The 20,964-nt window shown below is 38.0% G+C and overlaps 1 protein-coding gene across 1 annotated transcript in view; it reads left to right on the top strand.

Annotated features, from left to right (window-relative positions):
* Nucleotides 1-20,964, top strand: part of LOC126271950 (neural-cadherin) — a 1,775,154-nt gene that overhangs the window by 1,705,111 nt on the left and 49,079 nt on the right. Inside the window, exons 17-20 of the mRNA XM_049974381.1 lie at nucleotides 1,424-1,588; nucleotides 14,842-14,979; nucleotides 16,546-16,732; nucleotides 16,813-17,046. Coding sequence (XP_049830338.1) covers nucleotides 1,424-1,588; nucleotides 14,842-14,979; nucleotides 16,546-16,732; nucleotides 16,813-17,046 — 724 coding nt within the window. The remainder of the gene's footprint in view (nucleotides 1-1,423; nucleotides 1,589-14,841; nucleotides 14,980-16,545; nucleotides 16,733-16,812; nucleotides 17,047-20,964) is intronic.

Genomic DNA, 20,964 nt, shown 5'->3' with positions numbered 1-20,964 from the left:
CGCTCCCTCTCCTCCCCTCCCTTCCTCTTCTCTCCCCCCCCCCTCCTCCCTCTCCCTCTCCCTCCCTCTCCCCCCCCCAAAAAAAAAGTCGTCAGACGCATTTTCTATGGTGTTTCGGCAGATATTTGCAATCTCTTTTATGCAGTGTTTAGATGGAGTCGACCCAAACAACTAATGCTCATCACATGTTTCATGCTTCGCGCAATTTTCAAAGGAAAGCGTCAGTTTATTCCCTGTTAAGTACAAGTGGAATTTTATGTGCCCATTCGCTACAGCGGTACCAAATAAGTGTGTTATTCGTTTTATCGATATGTATTAACATGGACAGTAAAACGGAGAACTTAGCAGCGCTACTCTTCCGCTGCTGGAGTACTGATTACTCTTCCCATTTTATTGTTCTTGTTAATAAATATCGATCAAGCGAATATCGCTCCAAACTCCCCTTTTTAATCATTTTGATTGTAACGAGAAACAAACCAACGCTTTGCATTGACACAGGCCTCGCTTGAAAGATTTGATGAGCAGTATTTTTTTGGGCTGACTCCAGCTAAACGAAACTGCAAATATATGCCGAAACACAAGATAAAATGCATCTGACGGCATTTAGGAGAGACACCCGATATTGGACAAAAAATTATTCTTGTTATTTTTCTTTCTATTATTTTTGCCTTTGTCGCGTGACATTTACTTTTTATGTAATCTCCATAATTTTTACAGACTGACTAGCGTAAGAAGACATACGAGTGAATTTCTTTTTCCCTCCCGTGCAATTCTCCAAATCTGATTTAAATTTATTTATCACGATGTGGCTTACAGTTCTATCATCTTCGCCGACTCCACGTGAACTTATAGTTGATGGGAACGATCTTTCTCTACCTATTAATTGTGCTCGTTAAAGATAATATCGATGCCATCTCGTGAGCCTATTATTCTACCTTTACTAATATTTTTCCGCTACTTATTAGATCTGCTATTAAGGGCATAGTCCTTAATCTGGTGGTTTGTCTGTACTTGTTGGCACCCGTGGGAGAGTGGTGCAAAAGAATCAGTAATACCACCTTTATGACTGCAGAAGTGACACCATTGTTGTGTGATAAGTACAGCTATCTGCTATTAAGGGCATGGTCCTTAACATGGTGGTTGCTCTGTACTTGTTTTTGGCACCTGTGGGAGAGTGGTACAAAAGAATCAGTAATACCACCTTTATGACTGCAGAAGTGACACCATTGTTGTGTGATAAGTACAGCAACGACGTGAACACGCCTCCGCTGCCGCAGCCTATTTGGTCACTGTATTAGTTCGTAAGTGTGTGTCTTGTGTATAGAATGCTGTTGTAACGTTTGGCACGCAGCGCTAGCCAGCGCAGTTTGGCAGCGGGGGAACCCCCGCCGGCGGCCCGCGCTCACACTTGCTTTGCCGACAGTATGAGCTGCGCCTGGCGGCCTCGGACAACCTCAAGGAGAATTACACGACGGTGGTGATCCACGTGAAGGACGTGAACGACAATCCGCCGGCCTTCGAGAGGCCGACCTACCGCACGCAGATCACTGAAGAGGACGACCGAAACCTGCCAAAGCGCGTGCTGCAGGTCCTGCCAACCGCACCCCCAACCGCCGCCATTACTCAGCAAGCGTCACTGCATGCCATGCACCGCCGGAGCTGCTTTTAAACTACTCTACAGTAGTAGCCACAAGCAGGCTTTCTTCTGCAGTAGGGTTGTTTCACCTACCAACTACTATACAGAAACGTACTTCCTTTTTACAGCTACCTAATTCATCACCCACAGTTGCCCGTCCCAAGCTTCTGATTAGATTAGATTAGAGATTAGGTTAATACTTGTTCCATGGGTCATGAATACGACACTTCGTAATGATGTGGAACGTGTCAGGTTAACAAAAGATGTCTGTAGAAGATATTGCATTACACAAAATATTGCATGACACTAATGTTTCAGCCAGTTTTTTTTCCCCTCCCTTAATTTATATCTAAAAATTCAGCCAGTGAGTAGAAGGAGTTGTCATCTAGAAATTCTTTTAATTTATTTTTAAATGTTGGTTGACTATCTGTCAGGCTTTTGATGCTGTTTGGTAGGTGACCAAAGACTTTTGTGGCAGCATAATTTACCCCTTTCTGTGCCAAAGTCAGATTTAACCCTGCATAGTGAAGATCATCCTTTCTCCTGGTGTTATAGCTATGCACACTGCTATTACTTTTGAACTCGGTAGGATTATTAACAACAAATTTCATAAGTGAATATATATATACTGTGAGGTTACTGTGAGGATCCCTAGATCCTTAAATAGACGTCTGCAGGATGACCGTGGGTGGGCTCCAGCAATTATTCTGATTGCACGTTTTTGAGCAATGAATACTTTTCTACTCAACGATGAATTACCCCAGAATATGATGCCATACGAAAGCAGTGAATGAAAGTAAAATTTGCAAGAACAGGACTTTTATATATTTGGGGTAACCTATTTTCACTTATTCAGAAGAATACCTTGAGAAATACGAGGGCTGTTCGAAAAGTAGGGTCCGAATGGGCGCTAAATGGAAACCACAGTGAAAATCCGACGAAGCTTTGCACAGACGTGTCTCTAGCACGCCAGTCGATCGAGTCACGCCACTCTTTTCAGTTACGAGCGCACAGTGAGCTGAAAAGAAGACAAGAAAATAGTGTCTCCCGCTAAGTATGGCCTGCCTGCCGAGAGATTTCACCTGATTTCGTGCAGCCTCGCATAACGTAATTATCGTGCGTTTCCTTCTTCATGGCAGTTGTCGGCCGCACTCTGAAGGGAAATGAAGATATAACAAGGCGAAAATCCCCATTAATGTATGAGTACAAAATAAATGATCAGTCTTTGGAATCGGTAACATCAGTCAAATATCTGGATGTGACTATTCGAAATGATCTCAAATGGAATGATCAGATTACCCAAGTAAAGGATAAGGAGGACTCTAGATTGCGGTTTATTGGTAGAATCCTGAAGCGATGCAGTCCTTCAGCAAAGGAAATAGCTTACAATACATTAATTCGTCCAGTCTTAGAGTATTGTTCGTCTGTATGGGACCCTTACCAGTTGGATCTGATTCAAGAGATTGAGCATTACAAATCTCATAGAAAGTTTGAAGTGGGACACACTTGCAGATAGACAACGCGCTAAACAGAAGGGGCTGCTCGCTAAATTCCGAAATCCAATCATCGCCGGATGTAGAGCATATATTATTACCACCAACTTTCAAATCGTGTAATGATCATCATTCAAAGATAAGGGAAATAAGAGCTCGTACTGAGGCGTTCAGACAGTCGTTTTCTCCCTCGCGCGATCCGCGAGTGGTGAAGGGGGAGGGGGGGGGGGGCGGAATATGACTTTGGCGCGAATTGTGCCCTCCACCACACACCGCTTGGTGGCTAGCGGAGTACAGATGTAGATGTAGATGTAGAAGATACTCCTGCAGCGTTTTCGATGGGAAGTGTTTGATGACCGACAATACAGAACGTAATTGGTTTCCCCTGAGTTTCATCTCTGCTCATATCAACCGCTTTCTATGAAGATAGCATTTTGGCACAGACAACGAGCTGTAGACCAGAGTATAGAACTGGGGGTAAAAGCACAGGCGGCTGCTTTCTATGACGAGGATGTTGGATCGTTGGAACAACGATACGAGAAATGTCTATGTCGCAGCGGCGACTATGTAGAGAATTAGCTGCAAGTTGTAGCTAACTGTTGCAAATAAAACATTTTTGATTTTTACAGTGGTATCCATTTCGTGACAGATCGGCCCTTGCTTTACGAAAAGCTCTCGTATAAGCACATTCACAGGAAACATCACGCCATTGTCGAGTTATACCGACTCTAGCTTTGATAATGGCCCCAATTTGCCAGGGAAGAGAGCCAAAATTCAGTTAGTCTATATCCAGTTGAGGACACTCATTCATGATTAGGTCCCGCAGGGCTACCAGATTGTAAGGATGTTTACAACAGTCTGTTAATTCTGGAGTAACTTTTCGATACCTCAACTGTAGAAATCACTTGGTTTTGAGGCAAATCATTCCTCGAGCCATGTTCGGAACGTATTTTCATCCAGAGAGGAAGTTCTTTAAAGACTGTTCGATAGCGAGCGGAAAAGGTGAAAATCTGAGGACGCAAGAACAGATGAATAAGTTGGCTACGAAATGACTTCTCTTCCCAACTTCTGTACTGTCAAGCCCATTGCGAGAAGTTACGCTTGAGGGTCCGTCAGCACGTAAGCTCACGCTTGCTGCTGCCTGGGCAGCATTAATTCAGGCGACTTGACCCGCTATAGCGCCGTTTATAATGTTTCTGTACGTGTTTTCCTATCCTTAACGTATTCCTCAAGACTCACTGTGTAATCCATCGGAGTTTGTGTGTATCGTTTGTTAGAATCTATGTACAGGTCGTATCATAACTGTCGTAAATGCATGTAGTTGAAAGTACGCAGTACTAGAAGCAAAAGGCTCAGTAAACATGGGCTCTGAAACGCTTGGACCAAAACAAGACATAGGCTCTGAAATACCTTCAGAGTCATGAGAACTTCATTATCTTCGCTACTGTGAAACACATCTCTTCTACTGAACAAATGCTCGTAGCCTTTATGGTATGCACTTTAGAACCTATGTTTACTGGATATTTTTTCTTGTTTTGGTTCGTACTACGTTCTCCCAAAATATGGAAAGTAAAGAGCTTGCAGTAAAAGATATTTGTTTCACAGTATCGAAGATGAAGTAGTGCTCAGAGCTCTTCAGGTACGTATTTTGCAGCCCATGTTCACTGAGACTTTTTTGCTTCTGGTATCATGTACTTCCAGTTGTCTGCATTTACGCAATTAATTGCGGTGCGCTATAGATATTCTCTGACAACTATGCCTCCCCTGTTGAATAAAATGATATGAAACTCCTCCACTGAGTGTTGCATCTGAATCGAAAGGAAGTTAAATGTTTTTGTTTAAAGGTAAGTGCTGAGTGAATATTAGATATTACGTGCGTATAGGAACGGTATAAAATTAATAAGAGAGATATAAATGGCAATCGGTGACCCTTGCTGAGTAATGCACCTTACTTTTGCCCTTATGCCTGCGTTTGTTATTTTTTTTCCTTTGTTTTCATGTCAGAAACGCTAAGCAGCATGTATCCTGCCTGTCCCAGCATGACAGAGATACCATACGGCATACTTGAATGCTGCATGTATGACTTTTGTTTATTGGCATGGCTTCATTTGATTTGTTTGTAGTATGAACTGACTCTGGTGGCGTCTGACAGCCTAAATGAACAATCGACTAAGGTGGTAATCCACGTGAACGACGTCAACGACCTCCCGCCGGTGTTCAATGCGACACTGTACGAGGCATCCCTGCAGGAGGAGTTCTCGGGCCCGCATCCCTACAGACTGCTACAGGTCAGGCATCTGGCGCCGCTGCCTTCTCGTTAGCTGGTGGTGGAGTAATCTGCGGGCGCGGCCGCTGGGTGTTGGTTACCGTAGTACCCGTGTTACAGTAGCTACACGCTGAGGGAATAGCTGGTGCTTCAGCCAGCACCGTTCTACGCATTTCTTCAAACATTACAACAATACCGTGGTCGAGTCTCCCCCTTACATAAGTAGACACGCAACTCCGCAACTCCCGTGGATGTACTTATCTTCGTTGATTTCGTTTTGCCTAGAATTACAGGTTGAAGCCTTCATGTGATGTCTAAAGTCAAACTGTTTGGCAACAAAGAAGAAACTTGTTTATAAATATATACAGCGTGATTCGGCTGCCCCTACTGCTAGGTCTTATACAACCCGCAGCACCTTCGAATGCCACTCGGGAGATTTTCATTTTACCTCCCTCTCTATGCGCGAACCGTTAAGTCTTATATAAAAAATAAATAGGACCTTTTGGTACGAAATTTAATGTAGTTAAATTTAGTACTGGGATTCGTTTTCGCTGAAGGCCACAGTTTTCGGGTTATTCAAGAAAAACACATTTGATGGTCACTTTTGTTCATTTTTCCTGAATAATTCGAAAATACAGCCTCTAGCGAAAAAAATCCACGTACAAAATTTAACTACATTAAATTTCCTAAAAAAAAGCCCTGTTCATTTTTTTCTGTAGGACTAACAGTTCTTGCACAGCAAACAAAAGAACATGAAAATCTTGCTTGTGGTATTTGAAGGTGGTGTGCGTTGCATAAAACCCTTATCAGTCCACCTAATTTTGAACATTCCTCCATAGCACCACATCTCAAATGCTTCACTACTCTTCTGTTCCGGTCTTCAAACAGTCCGTGTTTCACTGCTATACAATGCTGTGCTCCAAACGTACATTCTCAGAAATTTTATCCTCAAATTGAGTCCTATGTTTGATACTAGATTTCTCTTGGCCGGGAATGCCGCTTTTTGCCCTTGATACTCTGTTTTTTTATACCCTGCGCACTCCCTTCCTCATGGGTTATTTTGCTGCCTAGGTAGCAGATTTCCTTAACTACTTCCTGATCAGCAATTTTGATGTTAAGTTTCTCACTCTTCTCATTTCTGCTACTTCTCATTACTTTCGTCTTTCTTCGATTTACTCTCAACCCATACGCCACATCCTTTACTAGTATTTTTCCCGCCTTCGCAGCGGAAGTTATAGATGGGCGTTAGGCGTAGACTAGCTGTATTTATCACGTTTATTATAATGCGATGTGACAGAAAATCCATTCCAATTTTTTGAAACCAAACTGGGAGTTTGTCTAGTCACAATCCCAGCCAATTTCTGAATGTGAAACTTTTCAGAGGAAAGCGACAACCAGGCAGTTTGCCACTTAAAGTTATCTAACCACGAGAGTCAGCCTTTCTTATTCCGTTTCCACCGGCTGTTTACGTTTGTTGTTACGTAAATTATTTTCCTCTAATGAGACACAGAGTAGCTCGCACTGTTGATTATTTCTCTGTCATGAGAGCTGTGGAATGCAATTTTTGGTTTGCATTTCATACACATTTTATCCCCTTATCGGTTGAATTTTGAAAAATTCTTTTGCTGTTGGTCCTGTATTCGCTCCAAACTTCATGTTTATAGGACCGGTGTTTAGGGCTTGACATCGAGTTGCCGAATCGAAGATACGTCACCCCGCCCCCTCCCCTTCCACCCCTCCCGGCACACACAAAAATTAAATACTGATTTCACCTCATTAGGAACTGAATTTTTCAAAATACTTTCTTAGTCGACAGCAATGGCATTTGTGTAGCACAAATATTTATTTGTTCACTGAAGTGTTCAAATATTTCATCTGTGACAAGAAGTCCACAAAAATCTTCGCGGCGACGTTTACGTGGGACAAATAACGCACTCGTAAAATCACTGACTTCTCTCGAGATTTTTGCTATTATGGGCAATGAAGCTTTTAAAAAATAATCGCTGTGAAACTAGCCCCTTATTACACAACAATTTCTTTCTCTTACTTGTCGTGCCTTGGAGTTTGTCTTCTTACCCTACCACGCCCGTTTACATTCCAACTTACGAACCATCAAGCAATGTACTTCCATTTTGTTTACTTAATGAATTTTTTTCCGTGCTAACGCCTGTGTGGTGGGGCGTGCACTGCACGACAGTCGGATGCGTTGCAGGTCAACAGGCATACCATTATGCGCCCCTTTAACGCAACACACGTCACGTGATGCCTGCACGCAGGATTGCCACCTCAATAGAAAGGCAAACAAAATCGACTCAGTGCTCCACGAGTTGATACCCGTTCTTGCCCTTTAGGGGTACAATTTTACAGCGTTTTATCATTGGGCGGATAAGATAAAGAACAAATATTCCCTCTAAATTTAGTTTGTGCATAAATCCCGCAAAAATTATTGAATTCGTGTTTCACCTCTTAAAGAGTTCGAATTTTTCATAAATCCTTTCATAGCGATCACTTACGTCACACAGAGAATATTCCCTCCTGAGTTCATGTTTCCACGTCCAGTGGTCTAGGCTGAAGTTGTTAAGCCAATCAATCAGTTTCCCTTGTTATACATCTATATATTTTTTATTTAAATTCCTAGAACCTCGTTTGTCAGTACCTCCAGGTAGAATTTGCATTATATATTATACATAACTAACTATCAAATACCTCATGTGATACATTAAAACGATGCACCACTCTGATCCGAATCCATATGCCTACCTGAAGGTGGGCGCATTTCTTTTCTTTTGAGCTCCTCCCCTCTGCGCGCGCGCGTTATTAATTGGGAGGAGCTTCCTTCCTCCTCCCACGCCCCCTCACCATCCCGAACCCTTTTAAAAGGTCTATAAGAGTGCTGGCATTGAAGAGTGGTGCACTGTGTAGGTAAGACAAAATAATTGGACATTGAAAGACTTGTATAAAAGAAAGAAATGAAGAGGACAAGATATTTGTAACGGCCAACTTCTGATTCCAGTAATTTTAGAAGAAATGTTTCTTACGCAAGAGAGTGGGTGGTGGAATGTGTGTCACTGTATTATAAGTCATTCCATGACTTGCATGTGGAGAGTATTTACTTTTTAGGTTATTGGAGAAGACCACAGAAAATTTTCTTAGAAATACAAAACGAATATAATTATGACAGTACAGGCATTATCCGTATCTTGCAGTCACTGAATACAGAAAAAAAAACAGGAAAATATGTATGTTCAAGTAACTACAACACCTCTCGTAGAGATGTTGTAGTTGATAGAGATGACAAGGATGGAATACAATTTCGCAAGAAAACTAGAAGCAAAAAAAGTGGATAGCCAGGAAATAAGGAAATGACAAATGAATAGGCTTTGAAGCTCTACAAGTAAAATGATAAATGAAAACCGAGGCCAACTCCTTATGTTACAGAACAAAGCCACACTAACGGGCGTAGGCGATTGAATTCAGTATGTAATATGTAAAACGTAGGCGTAATAAAAAGAAATGGCTTATTTAAATTCCTGACTAAAAGGAACAAGTTTCTCTAGATAACAGCTAAAGATGCTATAGGCTGCACAGAAAGCACACTTATTCTAAAAGAAATTCCAAGAAAGAAAATAAAATCAAACGAGGCACTTGACGATATCAGTGCACTGGGAAATTTCAAATAAAACTAATGCACACATCGCTACAGAAACGCCCCTGGTAAAAAAATTCATGGTATTTAAAAAACCCATGAAAGGACACGGAATGCAAACTTACATGATTCATATAATCAGTTCTTAATTTGTGTGTTCAGAACCTCGGGATACGCGGACAATGGACTAAAAAAATATTCTTATTGCCTTAACTGACACAAGTATTTTCAGAATTTAATATTCACAAGTGGTAACACTGTAATTGCCAATACAGGTGATTTACAGACGAACTTCGTGAAGCAGAGCAATGTGAATTCCGCAGATCTGGGCAGAAAGGAAAGATTCTGGTTCCTGGTAAATACTTTGTTTGATGTGGAGTAACTACGCGGACGACATCATGCAATAAATAAAGAGTGTTTGCTGTCAAGTATTTTCACCAGTATCAATGTGATGTAATAAGGAAAAAAAATGACTGTATTAAAACAGGATTACATAATGTTAGATACGACTTATTTACCTTGATAAATACAGAAAAAAGGAAATTAAAGAAAGAACATCAAGCAAGTTAAATGAAATTCCTGTCAAGCGAAGGAAGATTATGAGCTTAAGAAGGAAGTTAATTAAAAAGGCTCCCGAAATAAAAAAAGTCAAGGAGAAAAGCAACGTAGAACTAATACCGCTCATAGAGAACATTTATTTTTCTCGTTTACGACGAAGACAGAATGAGAAAGTATATTGAGTACACCAAATGAAACGTAATTGATTGTACTATGGATGTTGGTGATTATTATGTGACGACCCAAAATTAAAAGAACCTCAAGTCCAGTGAGCGGGCTCAGATTAACAGTTCTTGCTAAGCTAAGCAGTCGTTCACATCAGTTCTTATTATACTAATCCTACACGGTAAGATATCTGTACGGCGAATGCGACAGTCCCTCAAACAAATGAAATCTTGGACTTTCCTTTACTACAGGTTACATGTTTTCTGCACAACTTAGGATCTTATGAGAACGTGGAGAAAAAGTGATGATACTTTAATTGTAGGTCATTAAATTAATAACTGTGTTGACAGAATCGCGGAGGGCGTATTCATGCACCAGAGAAAGAGCAAAGTCAATTCGATAAGGGAGTAATTAACGGTAGTTTCATGTCGAAATCTTATAAAAGGTGGGATGTCCTCCGGAACAGATGAAACGTATTGTGATACCGTCACGGAATGTAAAAGAACAGATGGTATTAACACAAAGGTGTAATGTTTCCGCAAAAGAAAACTAAAACTCACTTCCGGTTTTTCTCCCATACATGTACATACTAGGTAAGTGCCAGGCTGCAAAAACTAAAGGTTTGCAGTTAGAGCCTCAGTCGGTCCTGACATGTTTTCTGTAAGATATCGCATCTTTTGCTTCTGGTAATGATGTGTTAATACGAAAATTGCGGAGCTGCAGTGTGGTTCGGAGTCCATTTCAAACTGTAGTTCCCCTACAATCTGTTGATTGATGATAGCTTTACTTTACTACCTGTATAGTACTGACAGAAGTTCAAAATAATTTTGGTAAAATCCAATTCAGTGTTGATGAAAAAGCGAGTCAGCGTCTACCAGTAAGTCTTTAAAGAATAGAACTCCAGTGTATAAAACAGCTTCAAACGTCTGGTTACAAATGAGTTAATGTGTTAAAATATTTGAAGTTATCCACTTAATACCTTTTGCGCCTTAGACGCAAAACCATAATTTTATATCATCAACAACGAACGTTTAGTTAGCTATAAATTCCTCTCCTTTCATTACCTTTCATTAGCGGGTGTGAGCGAGAAAACACGTAAAAAAGTTTGAAATGCTGTTTAAAGTTTGTTGGAAGTCACCAAGTGCTGTTATTGCCAAATACGGGATGAGTGGGTTTTCGGTAAAATGCGCTCCGTTTTAAGTAAAAGCTAGTCTTTCATGTGTCTCAATTTTTATGCCGTTATGTCTCCTGAACTGTGAGTCGTACAATGATTCAATTTTTCAGTTGCGAGTACATTCAGTGGTGTATGTGAACACTGTCTGCAAAATGTGTCGTGAACAGAGGTAGTAGTACAGAAATAATAAATTATAAGTAATACCTGATGTAGCAGTTTTACTGCATTAATGGCGAAAATGTAGTACGTGATTAACGTTTTTTCCTTCATCATTTTGTGATGCCCCCTAGCCGCAGAGAGATACAACTTGCGTCAGTGAACCGCGAAAGTCAACCGAGTACTATCAGTAACATCAAATATATCAACCGATATTGCGAACATAACAAAAAAAAAAAAAAATCACAGGCAGTACTTCTCACCATGCCCTCGTACATTTTCGCTGTTCAGGAAGTCAAACTGTTGCATGAGGCTTGAAATTTTAGTTTATTACTTCTTCGGTACTAACTGTATTTGCAGCACGTTTTGCGGACAGTATCCACATATACCACTGGATATACCTGCAAAATTACATTATATGACCCACAGCTCAGGACATGCATGAAAAACCAGCTTTTGCTTAAAATGGAGCACAAATTACCTAGACTGTACTCAATCAGTGTTTGATAGTGAGAGCAGTTAGCATCTTCTTTGTCACTTGCATGCTTAAGGACAGATTTTTAAGATGGTATAGCATTTGTAAAATATTCAGAGGTTTGAAACTGTTTTATACATGTATGCTCGATTCTTTACAGAATCAGGAGTTAACTCATTTGAAACTATTTCGCAAACCTTCTTCTGAAAGGTAGGACGCATTTGCACATGAAAAATAATAACTCACTTCATGTGTTCTTTTCACTTTCTGTTTGAGTATCGTTGTTTTATTTGAGAATGTAGGACACAGTGGCAGTGCCAATTTTAAAATATATGGATGTAAAGCATAGGTTGTTGCAAAGACACAAAAATACAAGCTGCTGAAATACCGTTTTGAGAGCCATGAAGGGATATACAAGAAGTAGTGGCATTAGGAATGAAGAAATTTGCAAGACATTTAATGTTAGATCATTGTTAAGATACAACAAAGCAGTACGGCAGAAATGGTACCCCCATTTTCAGCAAATGAATGACATAAGAATCCCAAAATCTTTGATGCAATACTGACCAAGAGACAATAGAGGTGGACCAAGAAAGTAACAGAGACTGGGTCAGGCAGTTTTGTGTAGCCTGTGACTGGAAAGTAATGGTAGTTTCATGTTATAAAGTATTCATGATGAAATGAAAATTCCTTCTCGTATTCCAACACTACATAAGCCATTATAAATTTCATTTGGTGTCAACCAGGTGCTTATATTCTGCAGTAACCTCTGAAGCAAATACTGATATGCTGCAAATAAAAATGCATGATTTTTAATAATAAATTTTTTAAATAACCTTTGAATACGACCATTTATTACCAAAAACCAACCAATATTTGTATCATCTGTATAGTTATTGGAAAAACACTACATGACTGAAAAGTTCAGAGAGGGAATAGTTCCAGTCTTATTTTTTACAACGTCATATGTGTGCGGTGGTCTTCAATCTGAAGACTGATTTGATTCATTTCTCTATGCAAGCCTCATCTCTTCACAACTACCACAACTTACATCCTCTTCAATGTGTTTAATGTAGTCAATCCATGGTCTCCGTCTACAAATTTTACCTCATAAACTTCCTTCCATTGCTAAATTAACTATGATATACCTTGATGCCTCAGAAGATATCCTATCACAGTATCCCGTCTTTTAGTCAAGTTGTGCCACGAAGAACTTTGCCCGTCAGCTTGATTCAGCACCTCTACGTGAGTTATCTGATCTACTCCTCCAGTCTTCATCATTATTCTGTAGCACTGCATTACAAAAGCTTCTATTCTTCCTTTGTCTGCGTGATTTCCCTACCATCTTTCTTTCTTTTTCCTATTTTCATTTTAAATTATATCTGTGGAGGAGTAAATGAAAAATAATAATTCCGATACTAAATGATAAATCTGATAAAGAAGACACAAGATGAGAAGAGGGGAAAACAGAATGTGTAATATAACATACCAGACTTGCTATATAATATTTAGCTGCAGATTTCTTCTCAGAAACAGTAATTGATAAATACATTAACTTTTCGGACTAGGGGCCTTTAATTTTGCAAGGAAAGAAAATATATGACAGTGAGACCATAAATGCTTTACGCCAGAAAGTCGCCAATCGCTTGAAAAGTGTTTTTACTCTCCTGCAGTCCCTCCTTTGATCCACCATCCAGGGTGGCACTTTGTGTAATCCATGAATATTATTATTTCTTCCAACCCTTTATTATCTTTTTTTGAAATGAAAGAAGCGCTAGTTGTGGATTCCCCCAAGTCTTGTTTTTCCATGCATTCTGAGTGATGTTCCAACTTAATGTTCACATATTCCTAACTACCCCACCTTTGTCCTGTTTTTCACTACACGAGGAAGGTCCTGGTTTCAATCAACTAGGTACTGTTGTCTGTGAGGGTCAATTTTTGTCACACAACAATTAGAAGTTTTTCTACCTTTCCTTTGTTATTGTTAATTTCAGAGCTTATCCGCAGATTTTAATACCGACTGGGAATACTGTAAGTCATACTCACCATTAAATAGAAAGGATCTGCATATGATTAATCAGTAATTATTTCACTTAAAATTGGCTTTCCTGTTTAGAGCTTCATTAGTTTGACTATACAATACACTTGGAATGGAATGTGCCTAATATAATTCATACATTCATCACTTTTCAGAATTCATGCTAAAAAATGAGGTATATGCATATTTGCATGTTCTTGGTAGCATAAATGTTGTATCATTGGGGGAATGTTTTTGTAGAATATTGCTCTTCATATCTGTAAATTAAAATTGAATGATATCTGTAGTGGTTATACATACATTCTTGTTAAGATATTTAGCATGAATCAGCCAGATTTTGAAATTTTTGTCATCCATAAAACCTGCAAAAAGAAGTTCTTTTGTATCATCAAGTTGGCAGAGCATGTACAGCATGATATAATTTAAATTCATTTGCAGCATGCTTCCTGTGTTTCATCGACACAGAAACAACACCAGTAAAATTTCTTTATTTTGTTTAAAAGCATGGTCCAGCTAATGATGTGTGTTGTTAACATTTTTAAACTAGTATAATTAATGTAGCTAAGATTTTCTCATTTTACCTGGGTAAATTTTTAACAATAATTCTTTCTGTATTAATTCATTTTTTTATTTTCCTGCTGTTGTAAATGTAATTTTGAGGGAAATATTTTGAGCATAATATAAAATCTAAAACCTGTTTTGAAAAACAATTTCGACTGGACTGCCATGGAGTCAGCCTAATGACTTCAAAGCAAGGAATTAAGAACAAAACGTTAGGTGTGTTTTTAATTCAGTGTGTTTGTTGTGTTGTTTCATCACTGAGGCAGAGATAAATAAGATGGGAAATAAGACAAACGATGATTTTTATAGTTGCTCAATGAAATGTAGGAATAATTCGATGTTCATGTGTTTTCAATTCATCAGAAGTGTCCACTGTGATCATTGTTATAGAACAAAAACAAATAATGCTGTAAAATGAAAGTTTTTAAACTGAATATAAAACCAATAGTTTACAGGTGACAGGAAAAAACACATATCAAAGATAAATACTGGTACATGTAAAGTATCAACAGCACCATTTATTGACTAGAAGTAACAATATAAAAGCTGGTTATATAACTTCTGAAGAGACTCTCAGTTTAACGTATCTGAAAAACTGTGTTTTTGATGCAATAACCGTTTCTTCTGTAGTCTTTATTGGTCACATTCATTTACCAGTCTGGTATTTCAACAGGTCACAGCAACTGATGGTGATAAAGATCGACCACAGAATATTGTCTACTTCTTGACAGGTCAAGGAATTGATCCTGATAATCCAGCCAACAGCAAATTTGATATAAATAGGACAACAGGAGAAATCTTTGTTCTTAAGGTACTGATAGTTTTATAAATGTACATTCTGACACACGTCTGTGCACTCATATGCAAGTCCACACTAATCTATCCTGTACATGTAACTACTGCAAACTGTATCCATTTGAATCTGCTTACTGTATACACCCCCTGGTCCTCCTCTGCAATTTTTACCTTCCACTGTTCCCTCCAATAACAAACTGACAATTCCTTGATGCTTCAGAATGTGTCCTATCAACTGATCCAATCAAGCAGCACCATTTTTTTTATCTCTCCTATTGTATTTAGGACCTCCTCATTAGTTACATGATATAACTGCCAAATCTTTAACATTCTTCTGTAGTACCACCGAGCAATGTGGTGCAGTGGTTAGCACACTAGACTTGCACTCAGGAGGATGACAGTTCAAACTGACATCTGGCCATCCAGATTTAGGTTTTCTGTGATTTTCCTAAATCACTCCAAGCAAACACTGAGATGGTTCCTTTGAAATGGCATGGCCGATATCCCTCCCCATTCTTGACGCAATCCGAGCTCGTGCTTTGTCTCTAGAGACATCGATATCAATGGGATGTTAAAACCAGTCTTCCTTCCTTCTTCTATAGTACCACATTTCAAAAGCTTCTGTTCTCATCTTGTCTGAGCTGCTAATTGCTCCCATTTCACCATTCTACAAAGCTACAGTCCAGAAAAATACTTCCTGAAACTCAACTTTCTACTAGAGGTTAACAAATTACTCATTTTCAGAAACACTTTCCTTGTGATAGCTAGTCTGCATTTTATATCCTCAGTTACTTTCCTGTCCAAATAGCAAACCTCATCTGCTATATGTAGTGTCTGATTTCCTAATGTAAATATCGTAGTACTGCCTAATTTAGTGCAGTTACATTCCATTACCCATCACAGCTCAACTGCAATAAAGACTGAAACTTATTAATAATGCAAACATACAGCAAACTTTCAAATTTTGGACAAAAGGAAGTTCAAGAAATAAGTCATATGTATTCATCTCTGTGTTTGTGATAGTAATATGTAACTTTTAACTGATGCTTATATACTTTCCACCATATAGTGTAAACAATTGTTAACAGAATCTCATAAAGGCAATATGGAAATGACAGTTGCACTGTTTCTGAGAGAGATGCCCAAGCATTCATGTTGCATTTCATTACATGCAAACCTGTGTAGTTGAACTAACTTTTAGTAATAAATACTTAGTTAAATTATTGCACTACTATTTCTTATTTTGCATATATATGATTTAACATCAATTCTGTTGTTGAACTGATCAGTGTAAATATTTCCTGAATCATTGCTTTTGATTTAAATAAAACTTTCATCAGCTGACAGTTTTTCACATAAAGAAAAATGAAAAAGAAAGAAATATTGCACAGACCTGTTATGAGTGAGCACTTTCTAGAAAAGTCCATTTTGAAGAAAATGTAGATGTACTGAAATCTCAAATAAGGTTATTAGTTTACATATACTGTGATGCATGGATGTAAATTTGCCTTATGAACAGTGTTAACTTCACAGATAATTTCCAGTATCTGTCATTTTTAATTTTCATTTTTTTAATTCCTAGCCATTGGACAGGGACCAGCCAAATGGCCGTCCTCAGTGGAGGTTTACAGTTTTTGCTCAAGATGAAGGTGGAGAAGGTCTTGTTGGTTATGCTGATGTACAAGTAAATCTAAAAGATATCAATGATAATGCACCAGTTTTCCCCCAAGGGATATATTTTGGAAATGTCACAGAGAATGGGACTGCTGGTGAGTACTTGTGATTACCAGATATAAGAGGATAAAATTGTGTAAAGATGTTTACCTATTATAGTTGTATTTTCTTGCAGGCATGGTTGTTATGACTATGACAGCAGTAGACTATGATGATCCAAGTGAAGGCACAAATGCAAGACTTATCTATTCTATTGAAAAGAATGTCATAGAAGAAGAGACTGGCTCACCAATATTTGAAATTGAATCAGAAACAGGTGTAATTAAGACAGCTGTGTGTTGTCTTGACCGTGAACGCACACCAGATTATTCAATACAGGTTGTTGCCATGGATGGTGGAGGGCTTAAAGGTGAGTTGCGTGATCAAAACATTCAGGCAAGTAAAAATTAAAACTCTTTCTGTATTAGTCGCACTGCTTAATAAATAGCTTGTGACGTCTAAAATTTTGGAACAGTGCTTTCTTATTGTTTGTGTATTGCTATCATGAGTAGCTTATCTGGATTGAACAGTGGAAAGATTAAAGAAAAATGGAAACTGAGATTTGTATTTCATGTTTCAGCACCAGATGTTTACCTTTCTGATATAAGAACATAATGTAAAACCAAAAGCTTTAAAAGTACCTTCAGTTTCCCCGCAAAACAATTATTCAAACAATTATTCAAAATTTCGTTTTCAATCTGCCAATATAGTGGCATACATTGTAATGTATGGAAAGGAGCTGTAGAGTTTGCTAATAGTTATTCAATTTTTAAGAAATTATTTTTGAAGTTTGAAAGGTTCATAGAAAGAGCAAAATAGAGAAAAAGTTCCTGTGTTCCTAGTTTAAAAAAAAAGAAGTCTAGTTGTTGCATATATGCAATGCATCATGTAATTATACACTTGCCAGTCAACAAAGCATACAATACAAAATGGAGAAACATCAGTTATTTAATTTTTGTTTCCAAGATATTTATTAAAATAACTTCCACTGATATTCTATCATTGTTATGCCATATTTATGAATATATAACTAACACAATCTGCTATAGTAAAATCATATCTGAATGTTGATTAATCTTGTAGTAATGATAAGGGCACTAAGAGTAATTTTTCAGCTACTGGTGGAAATTGGTGTAACAATTCTTAAGACAGAAAACAAAAGTACATCTCACATTTTGCACAGGTAACAAATGTATACCCACCACATCCAAGATCTCTGCATTGATTTCTTCTGGCATTCCAATTAGGCCAGGGGTCAGATCATTCACTTGGAACATATTGTTGTGGGATGACAGTCCTGAGACACTTTTTCTTTCTTGTCTCAAGTTGCTGCAGAATGCCATTGCTGGGTCTACCTCTTTTCTGTCCACATCTTCCTATGTTACAAAGACACTGCACCACCTCAGTCCCAAACTATTCTGATTCAGGGGTTGCTCAGAAAGTTTCTTCTTTAATAGCACTTCCTTACAAAGGATCCAAGCATTTATGACTGAAAGCTCATGCTTATGGTAAAACAGTCTGCAATACCACCTCTTGCATGTTAGTGTTATATAGTAATGACCTAGATTATTGCCCATCAAATCTACTCTTCCCAAGTGGTTGTTATACACTGTTAAAATTTTATGACGGTCAATTTCTTCATATGGTTTTGAACTTTTAATAGCAACTCAGTTTCTTTTCAGCAGTTTACCTGTGAACGTTGACAGGAAAGTTGTCCTTCCATATCACAGAAGATACACCAACAGTATCCACACTGGACATGAATTCATCTGATGTACCTGCTGATGACTTACTTGGTTCTTTTTCTGCACATAATTTGCAATCAGAAATTCTGTTTGTATGTAATTTTTCTAAAGACAGCATGCCCTGTTGACACAAATACACCATAAGTGGAGCTCATGTGCAGAAGCTGTCAAAGTAAAGTTTATGACTGATATGTTTCAGGATGTGTCTAGTAATTCTGATGACAACATTCCAGTTAGCACTCAGATCTGGCTCTGAAGGTAACTGAAAAGCAGGATCATTCTCTTCCCTGTGTAGATCTCAAATCTGCAGGAAAATTCTGATTTAGAATAAAGAACAAATAACTTGTAACCTCACAGTTCGTTCTGAATGTAATTCCACAGATGATGTCTGATTCTCATTGCTCATATTTGCTCATCAAGTCACAAACTCTCATCCATTGGAATTGATGAAAAGCTTTTCAGTAGAGAATCAACAGTTGGTATGATTTTATACAATTTATCATGATCTTTCTCACCTATAGGTATTTGTTGAAAGTAGTCATTAAGATTTAGACTTACCCGAATTTTTTCAAATATATTCAAGGCATATGTTAGTACTATAAGTGACAAACATCAGTAAACAGATTTTAATCACTTCTCCCTACAATGCTTTGTTATTTGGAGAACTTTAGCTAGATCTGTACAGGAAATATACAACATTCTTTCATCTGTTATTTTTTGGAGCAGTTCACATTTGAAGAAATATTTGCAAAAGTAGTATGGTGTCTTCAGCTGTGTTATTTCATCAGAATAATCTAAGTTCTGCAGGAATGGTTCTTTCTTCCCAACATACACTGGATGATTTTTAAGTTGCTTTGACACTTTTAGGTTCACCTTTCTTGTTCATCGTCTTGTGAGCACAACCAGTGGTTTTGCTGTTATAATGCTGAGTTAGTGGTATAACATAATGAGAAACAGTTTCAGTTTTAGCCTTTTGAGACACATGTACATTTTCAACACTTTGTGAGGTACTTGGAGGAAAAAAGGGATAAATCAAAAGTTTCTGTTTTGTCTTCAGCTGAGAAATCATTTTCAGAACTTGTGTCACCATGTAATTCATTTGGATTTACTGTGAGATCATCTTCAACATCACTATCACTGATTCATCAGCACTCACAGAAGGTATATCCAGCTGACCCTGGCAGCAGTGGCTTTCAACAAAAACCCACAGACTGAATAATTGATCCATAACCTAAAAGTCAATGTTAAAAATTAACATAACAATAACTATGCCTCCCTAGAAAATAACATCCAAACACAAAAAACAGACCACTGAATGAGAATATTTACAAAAATTATGATAAGGCAAAGTAGCTTCACCTATACAGTATGTCAGTATCCACACAGTGTGCAATATACACAAACAATAACATACAATTTGAAACTGAATAATTTGCACAGCTTGTCTTCTCAATTATTGTTCTACATACCTGCTTTAGTTTGTGTGATTTTTCCTTCTTTCTAAACTGGTTCTTACTGGGGCAAACTCAATGTGATATTAAGCAAAATTCACACTCAACAACTTTATCTGCAGTCATACAAAGAAGTTACCAGGAGTCTACAATGCAGCCAACTACTACACACTTAGTATCAGAGATACTAACTATGAACTTTGTTGCATCTGTGAAATTTGGTATAGTTCATTAAATTCCCACTAGACATGCAAAAAACAATTTTTCAATCTATGTTGCAGATATGCAACATTGTACATTTAAGGGATAAAAAAAGATGAGAAAGGTAAGAATAACATGTTCCATAATGTAGAAGATTATTTAAAAGTCATTTCAAGTTTAATTATTTCTGAGAAATATTCATTGTCATATATGACTGTTGTGTCATAATTAAAAAGTCTTTATAAAACATGCATCTACATGTGCTCACTGAATTAGACCCAAGGCATAATTTATGGGACACCATAAGAATAATTTCTAGAGGCACCACAGTAATGAATTTTTGGAGTATCATATCAATGTATGTTATTTGTGTATTCTAAATAACATAAAAGTTCACATTTAAATAGTATCACATCTGGGACCTCAGCAGTTTGGTCCCATAGGTACTTGCCACCACAAATACCATGTTTCATCTGAAAAATGTAGTATATATGATATGCTTTACAATAACTTTCTGATGATGGAAGATCATACCACAGAATTCTCGATGTGGCAATGAGCACCAAGACGTATGGGTTAGTGGTTACAACAAACCAAATACACTGGTGACCGTAATGTGTCATTACAAAATATCTACTGCAAATGGGGACATCAAAAGGAAATGAGAATCACATGAGTCAGCTTCTCTGTTGTCAGAATATTTTTTTAAAGATCTTTCACAAACCAAGATGGGTTCATGGGGGTACATAAGATAGTCATTTTTCTCATTTATCTCTCTTTTTGTCCTCTGTGCTTTGTACATGTATGGTGTTTTTTCTGTACATTGTTCCATTACCATGTTGAATCATCTCTTACCCGGATGCTCCACAACACTGTGTCCATCAAACAAGT

The sequence above is a fragment of the Schistocerca gregaria genome, chromosome 5 (assembly GCF_023897955.1).
Source record: "Schistocerca gregaria isolate iqSchGreg1 chromosome 5, iqSchGreg1.2, whole genome shotgun sequence".
In the NCBI taxonomy this organism is placed as follows: Eukaryota; Metazoa; Arthropoda; class Insecta; order Orthoptera; family Acrididae; genus Schistocerca; species Schistocerca gregaria.
Note: the sequence above shows the minus strand (reverse complement) of the source record. Positions and strands in the feature narration are given on the sequence as shown.